The following is a 7,731-nucleotide window of genomic DNA, read 5'->3' on the forward strand; positions in this document are numbered from 1 at the left end:
ATGACAGAAGAGCAGACACTAGGGAGAGGAAGCAGGTTTGGATGGAGGAATGAATGATATTCCTTTCAGTTTTGGGTTTTACATGTTCACAGGCTTTCTTTACGTATTTTAAACAGTATTGAGGCATTTAACACCCTATATAAGCTTTTTATTTCTCCACAATTTAAGATTATACAGTATAACTCAACTAGGGGGAGAGTCTATTGCAGGTAAATAATACAGATAATGGAAGGCACATGTAGGGGACTTATCACGGCTGGGAAAAAGTGCAGATGAAGTCAATGGGCACAGGCTTCCCAGGGAAGAGAGTGGAGCCTCCAAACTTTATCACAAACTTGGTCTTAACGAGCAATACCAAAAAGCCAGTACCTGAAACATCAGTGGGGTGGTTGCAGAAGAAAAATTCAGACTCTTGGTTATGTGACTTTCAGAATCGTATTTTGACATAAATCCTTTGATAATGACTGTTTTGGCTGTTCCTTGCTCCCCAATTAACAGCACGGCCTAAAAGAGAAGTTGAGAAAGAAACCCAAGGAATGCAATAAAATGATCATGGGCTACCTCGTGCTCCCCCTCTCCAAATTCGCACGTCGAAGCCCTAATACCCAGGGCCTCAGAATGTGACTGTATTTGCAGAGAGGGCCTTTAAAGAGATGATGAGGTTAAAATGAGGCCATTAATGTGGGCCCTAGTTTCAATCTAACCAGCCTCTGTAGAAGAGGAGGAAGTCTGGATACACAGGTAACAGGAGGGATGAGCACAGATAAAGACCACAGAGAAGGCAGCCAGCTGCGAGCCAAGGAGAGAGGCCCCCGGGGAAACTAAACCCGCCAGCACCTTAACCTTGGACTCCAAGCCTCCAGAACTAGGAGGAAAGAAAGGTCTGTCGTTTAGGCCACCCAGCCTGTGGTGATTTATTTGGGCAGCCCTGGCAAACTAACACAATTATCAGAAGAGAAGAATGTCTCTTTGGACAAACGAGTCAAAATTCACTGTCTCTCAACTAACATGTGAGAACAAATTACTTGCTCATGAATTGGAACCAGGCAACTCTACGGCTGTCAGTGGAGAATAAGAAAAGTAGTATATCCATTTGGGTCATATTTTCATTTCCTCTAGACAGCAACCTAAAGCATTCTAAGATAAATGCAAGATGCCTTGTGTTTTCGAGGGACGTTTGAAAATGTGCTATTGTTAACAATTAAGTTAAAGAGCCGTACCTTGCCCTGTTTAGCGATGGTTTTGATTAGGAAGTCGGTCCTCACGTTGTCGACATTTGGTACCAGGATGGAGCCGTATTCTGGAGTGACGTCAGGTGGATACACATATTCCTCGGTACACGTGTTCCAGTGAAGCCACTGACCTGAGGTGCACACAGAACATTCACATATTCATACGCCTATTAATGACTTAATTCCTAACTGTCACGAGCAGATGTCCTGGACATCTCATGAAGCATCTTTCAAAATCTCCCCGTAAAATAAGATCATTACAATGGTAGCTCTACGTAGTATTTAAGTATGTGTTGGCCGAGTCAGAATTTCCCAAGGAACAATTCCAAAGTGGTAATATTAGGAGATATTAAGAAGTGTCTTGGAATTTTCTTTTTAAACATGTCAGTTTTCAATAATGTCTGAATAAAAATTAAGAATACAGTGATAAGGGACTGGGTGGCTCAGTCGGTTAAGCGTCAGACTCCAGGTTTCAGCTCAGGTCATGATCTCACAGTTCATGGGTTCGAGCCCTACATGGGGTTTGGTGCTGACGGCACAGAGCCTGCTCGGGATTCTCGCTCTCTCCTCTCTCTCTGTCCCTCCCATGCTCACTCTCATTCTCTCTCTCAAAAATAAATAAACATTCAAAAAGAACACAGCTGGGATGCCTAGGTGGCTCAGGTGGTTAAGCGTCCGACTTCGGCTCAGGTCCTGATCTCGCGGTCCGTGAGTTCGAGCCCCGCGTTGGACTCTGGGCTGACAGCTCAGAGCCTGGAGCCCGCTTCAGATTCTGTCTCCCCTCTCTCTGCCCCTCCCCCACTCACGTTCAGTCTCTTTCTCTCTCTCAAAAATAAATAAACATTAAAAAAATTTTTAAATAAAAATAAAAAATAAAAAAGAATATAGTGATAGTAGTATGTACCTAAAACCACTTAAAATATCCAATCTCATAAGCTTTTCATTACGTACTTCCTTTAATTATAGAACCAAAAATAAAAGATACATAAATATTGTGTATATATATATATATATATACATGTTTTATATAGATGTACTTTATATATGCACATATAAATAAACTTAAGGTATATCTGGATAGATCTATAGACATAGATAAACACATATTTAGTAAAAATATACTTCACACTTTGTAATCTTTATGTAAATTTCTGATTATATTATACAAAAGACTGAAATAGATCTGATTCGGAGATTTTTCTTTTCTAATTTTTTTTTAAATTTTTTCTTAACATTTATTTTTGAGACAGAGAGAGACAGAGAAAGAAAGGGGGAGGGTCAGAGAGAGGAGACACAGAATCTGAAACAGGCTCCAGGCTCTGAGCTGTCAGCACAGAGCCCAACGCAGGGCTCGAACTCACAGACTGCGAGATCATGACCTGAGCCAAAGTCAGACGCTCAACCGACTGAGCCACCCAGGAGCCCCTCTAATTTGTTTTTAATTCATTAAAAGTTTAGTAAATAATATACCTAACAAGGGGAAGATATGCATCTGGGACATAAATGAAATAAAGTTTTGAAAAAGAAACAATCAGGTTTCATCACACATAAAGATTTCCCTTTTAATTTCACAGCGTGTGTTTTAATTACCATTTAGAAAAATAAAAGCTATGTAAACATTAGCCAGTGGAAAAACCTGCTCCCGTGTGTTAGGTAGGAACGGAAGCAAGTGTCCTCACCACTGGAGGAGACATGATAGTCAAACATGGTGTCATCGGTCCCCGCTAGAGGCGGCAAATCCAAGGTCAGCGTTTCCTGAGAACGCAGCCAGTGCTCCACCCGACGTCGGCCCTCCAATTCCAGCACAGCCCCAACGCTCCACATGAGGGAGAAGACATACAGTCTCCCCAGGTGCTCTGGCGTGACCTCCGCACCTTGCTCCTGGGCACGGAAGAAACTTTTTGTTTTAGTCACTCAATTCTCAAGCCTAAATTTTGCTTTGAGGTTTCAATAAAAATAATAAAAAATGTCAAAGGGACAATACCTTTTCCCAAGACAAGAACAAAGAAAAGATGAGTAAAACTGGAAACATACAGAATTTATCTCAATACCAAGTCAGCGCCCAAAATAAATCTGGATATTTATTAGATGACTGTGAACTTGCTTCTAAATTACAAACCCGTGACTTACTTGGGGAGAAAAGTAATGAGAAAAATAAAAAAGATGCAGGGGGACGTTTGAAACATTCCCCCATCCATAGCTCTAAGAGAGCCAGTTTCAAAGACTATACTCTCTGCACAACATGGCTCAGTTAATAAGAGAGAAATTTCTATAAAGTTGAGCAATTTACCTTTGGAGGGATCAGCCCTTGAAGCATGTCAATGCTCTGCATGATCACAAAGGCCTCAGGTATCTCCATCTTGTGTTCTAAGTTCTGAATACTGAAGCGATACAGGTCGGGAAAAGACTTGATGTACAGCTGACGAAGAATTTCAGCTTCTTGGGGTGAGCGCTTCTTAAGGAAACCCTGTTAATTTACATATTAATGCACTAATAAATGTATTAGCATGCCAGGAGAATGGCCATTTTGGGACAAAAATTTTTTAAATATCAATGGACTATAATAACATCTAATGATAATACTGCAGATGGGATGTGCCAGGCCTTGCTATACATTCTTTCATGCGTTAACTCATTTAATGCTCAAAATAATGCTATGAGGTAGGAGCTATTATTATCCTCCTTTTACAGATGAGAAAACCAAAGTCCAGGGGCCTCTGGGTGGCTCAGTCAGTTGAGCATCCAACTTCGGCTCAGGTCACGATCTCACAGCTCGTGAGTTCGAACCCCGCGTTGAGCCTGCTTGGGGTTCTGTGTCTCCCTCTCTCTCTGCCCCTCCCCCACTCGTGTTCTGTCTCTCTCTGTCTCTCAAAAATGAATAAACATTTAAAAAATATTTAAAAAAAAGAAAGAAAGAAAACTGAAGCCCAAAGAGTTTAAGTGATGTGCCCAGGATCCCACAGCCAGTGGGTAGCCAGGTGAGTGCCAAGTCCAGAATTCAAACCCACATGTTCTGTTACCACCCTACACATGTGCTCAGGTCTTGAAACCAAAATGGACAAAAAGTCTTCAGCTCTTGATTAAAATACACTAGAAGACAATGAGGAGGCATACATAAGAGAAATAATTCAGGAAAAGAAAAAGGACTAAAAGATGAACACAGCAAATCCATACCTACATTTTCTTAAGTGGGAAACAAAGATTTATCAAATTAGCTGTTTCCTTTTATTTCTTCTGATGTAACTAATAACCAGTGTGGAAAAATATCAAAGAATACTCAGGAAAATGGAGAATTGAGTCACTTGGAGAGCCCACTGTAGAAAAGTGCATGTGATCCCTAACAAAATACCATGTAACACACAATATTCTCTGAAGCTGAGACAAGTTCCCTTGGCCTCAAGAGATGAGCTCATTCTCAGACACTGAACAGAAGCAATAAAATGTTGATTCCAAATTATTCATCAATTCATGAATTTACCAGGGTTCCACAGCAACAAAAACAGAACATAGCACTTTCAAGTTGATGGAAGCAGAAAGGTCATACACAAGGCCAAGAAATCAGCTTGGCTCCCAGGAGCTGACAGATTCCTATGAACAAAACTTCTCCACCTGCCTGCCTCTAATAACTCCCTGGAGCTGCCTGATACTGCTGTAAACACTTTCAGTCGGATTCTTTGTGAGTCTTGCTTCTTGCTAATCATTTGTGAGAAGAAACTGCATTATTGAAAAGCATTATAAAAAATTAGGTAAGTGCAGCATTAAGACCTTATTCAGTCTCAACACAGAACATAATAGAAGCTTATTTCATAAAAAGCAAAGTCTAAATATTCATTAGCTAGTGGTGTAAAAGTATTTTTTAAAAGCCTTCGTGGATGCGAAGTATTGGGGGAAAATCACACAAATACTTTTTTTCACTTGGAGCTTGCTGCCGTATCTGTGGTTGCCAAATCTGAAGCTACTGCAGTGCTTTTAAAAACAAAAACAAAAACAAAAACCAACTCCTGGACCTCTGTCCCCAGAGATTCTAATCTGGTAGGATTGGGGTATGACCCAATCACCTGTATTTTAAAGAACTGGCATTGATGACTATTTTTGCAAAGCCAGGGTTCAGAACCCTTGCTCTGTATTCTCCTTAATGGATGGATAATTTGATTGCAAAATCTGAAATCTTTAGAAGCATGTTTAGTGACACATCCAATTATACGTAAGCAACATTTTGCTATATAATCCCCCCCTTTTTCACATTTGACACTTCACCAAACCTAAACCCTTGTGCAAGCCAGAGTTCTGTAAATCCTGAGATATTATTAAAAGCTAAGACAGGGGCGCCTGGGTGGCTCAGTCGGTTAAGTGTCCGACTTCAGCTCAGGTCACGATCTCGCGGTCCGTGAGTTCGAGCCCCGCGTCAGGCTCTGGGCTGATGGCTCAGAGCCTGGAGCCTGCTTCCGATTCTGTGTCTCCCTCTCTCTCTGCCCCTCCCCCGTTCATGCTCTGTCTCTCTCTGTCTCAAAAATAAATAAACGTTAAAAACAATTTTTTTTTAAAAAATAAAAAAAAAAAGCTAAGACATATTGATACAGAAAGGCAAGTACAAAAATTTAATGATGATGTAAAATAAACACCTACTTCATTTAAATTATGATTTTATAAGTTTTCAATCAAAATCATTTCTAAAAAATTAGGTAAATAAAATAATAAATTTAACTAACAATGTCAAAAAGAGGTTTCAACACGTGGCTACTCTAATAAACAATCTGCCCAGGGCGCCTGGGTGGCTCTGTCAGTTAAGTGTCCAACTTTGGCTTAGGTCATGGTCTCACAGTTCATGAGTTCAAGCCCCACATCAGGCTCTGGGCTGACAGCTCAGAGCCTGAAGCCTGCTTCTCTCTCTGCCCCTCCCCCACTCATGCTCTATCTGTCTCTCTTTCCCTCTCTCTGTCTCTCTCTCTCTCAAAAATAAACATTAAAAAAATTAATAAGCATTCTGCCCTACATTATAGTATTTATTTAGTAAAATATCTAAGTATACAAGGCATTTAATTATAATCTAATTATAATCAATACACTCTAGAATGTACCGGTGATAAGAAAATAATATAGCTTTCCATGAATTGAAGAGACATTGTCTGAAATATTATTTCCAAGAACAAACTTAAAACGAATATTATGGCTATTGAATCTCATCAAAATTCCTTATATACAATTTTAATAAATTGTTTTCTCCAAGCTAATGTTTCTAAGATGGGCGCTCCCAAACTTTACAGGCATGAGTACCTTTTAAAAATGTCATGAATTGGGGCGCCTGGGTGGCTCAGTCGGTTAAGCGTCCGGCTTCAGCTCAGGTCACGATCTCACGGTCCGTGAGTTCGAGCCCCGCGTCGGGCTCTGGGCTGATGATGGCCCAGAGCCTGGAGCCTGTTTCCGGTTCTATATCTCCATCTCTCTCTGACCCTCCCCCGTTCATGCTCTGCCTCTCTCTGTCTCAAAAATAAATAAACGTTAAAAAAAAAATTTTTTTTAAATGTCATGAATTCCCAAAGTGATAAAATTAAATCTCACTTATTCACAGTTTGGCGGGATTACTGATTCAGCTAGGCCTTGCCATTACTCCACAACCCACAGTGGACATCACATCACCGGTCTAAGGAGATGCAAAGAGCCCAGAAGAAATCAATCAGAACACCGAGGGCACCTGGAAGGGACAATCAGGGTTTCGATGTCCCGAAGGATACAAGATCTGCCAGAAACAGTAGCAACGAAATGCAATCACACCGCAGGTCTGCAGAAAAATCAGCATGCGCTGTACCAGAACACGAAAAGATCCATTTTCCTCTTTGGGTCCACAAAAGAAAGACTCCATGCTGATTCAAAGGGGCACGTGCACCCCAGTGTTTATGGCAGCACTTTCAACAACAGCCAAATGATGGAAAGAGGCTAAAAATCCATCAACTGATGAATGGATAAAGAAGATGTGGTTTATATATATATACAATGGAGTACTACCTGGCAGTCAAAAAGAATGAAACCTTACCATTCATAACAACGTAGACGGAGCTAGAATGTATTATGCCAAGTGAAATAAGTCAGTCGGAGAGAGACAGACACCATATGTTTTCACTCATATGTGGATCTTGAGAAAGTTAACAGAAGACCATGGGGGAAGAGATGGGGAGAAAAATAGTTACAAATAGAGAGGGAGGAGGCAAACCATAAGACACTCTGAAATAAACAGAACAAACTGAGGGTGGATGAGGAGTGGTGGGGGAGAGGGCAAAATGGGTGATGGGCATTGAGGAGGGCACTTGTTGGATGAGCACTGGGTGTTGTATGTAAGCAATGAACCATGGGAATCTACCCCAAAAACCAAGAGCACACTTTACACACTGTAGGCTAGCTAATTTGACAATAAATTATATTAAAAGAAAAAAAAAAAAAAGCTGGACATGAAAAAAAAATTAAATTAAATTAAATTAAATTAAATTAAATTAAATTAAATTAA

At 40.5% G+C, this 7,731-nt stretch overlaps 1 protein-coding gene across 1 annotated transcript in view; it reads right to left on the bottom strand.

Annotated features, from left to right (window-relative positions):
* The window catches only part of DNAH5 (dynein axonemal heavy chain 5), a 291,695-nt gene that overhangs the window by 107,924 nt on the left and 176,040 nt on the right, over window positions 1–7,731 (bottom strand). The window contains exons 44-47 of the mRNA XM_040494117.1: window positions 3,523–3,699; window positions 2,912–3,113; window positions 1,221–1,363; window positions 370–504 (exon numbers count right to left, since the gene is read on the bottom strand). Coding sequence (XP_040350051.1) covers window positions 370–504; window positions 1,221–1,363; window positions 2,912–3,113; window positions 3,523–3,699 — 657 coding nt within the window. The remainder of the gene's footprint in view (window positions 1–369; window positions 505–1,220; window positions 1,364–2,911; window positions 3,114–3,522; window positions 3,700–7,731) is intronic.

Source organism: Herpailurus yagouaroundi, unplaced genomic scaffold (genome assembly GCF_014898765.1).
Source record: "Herpailurus yagouaroundi ecotype Mexico unplaced genomic scaffold, PumYag 29, whole genome shotgun sequence".
In the NCBI taxonomy this organism is placed as follows: domain Eukaryota; kingdom Metazoa; phylum Chordata; class Mammalia; order Carnivora; family Felidae; genus Herpailurus; species Herpailurus yagouaroundi.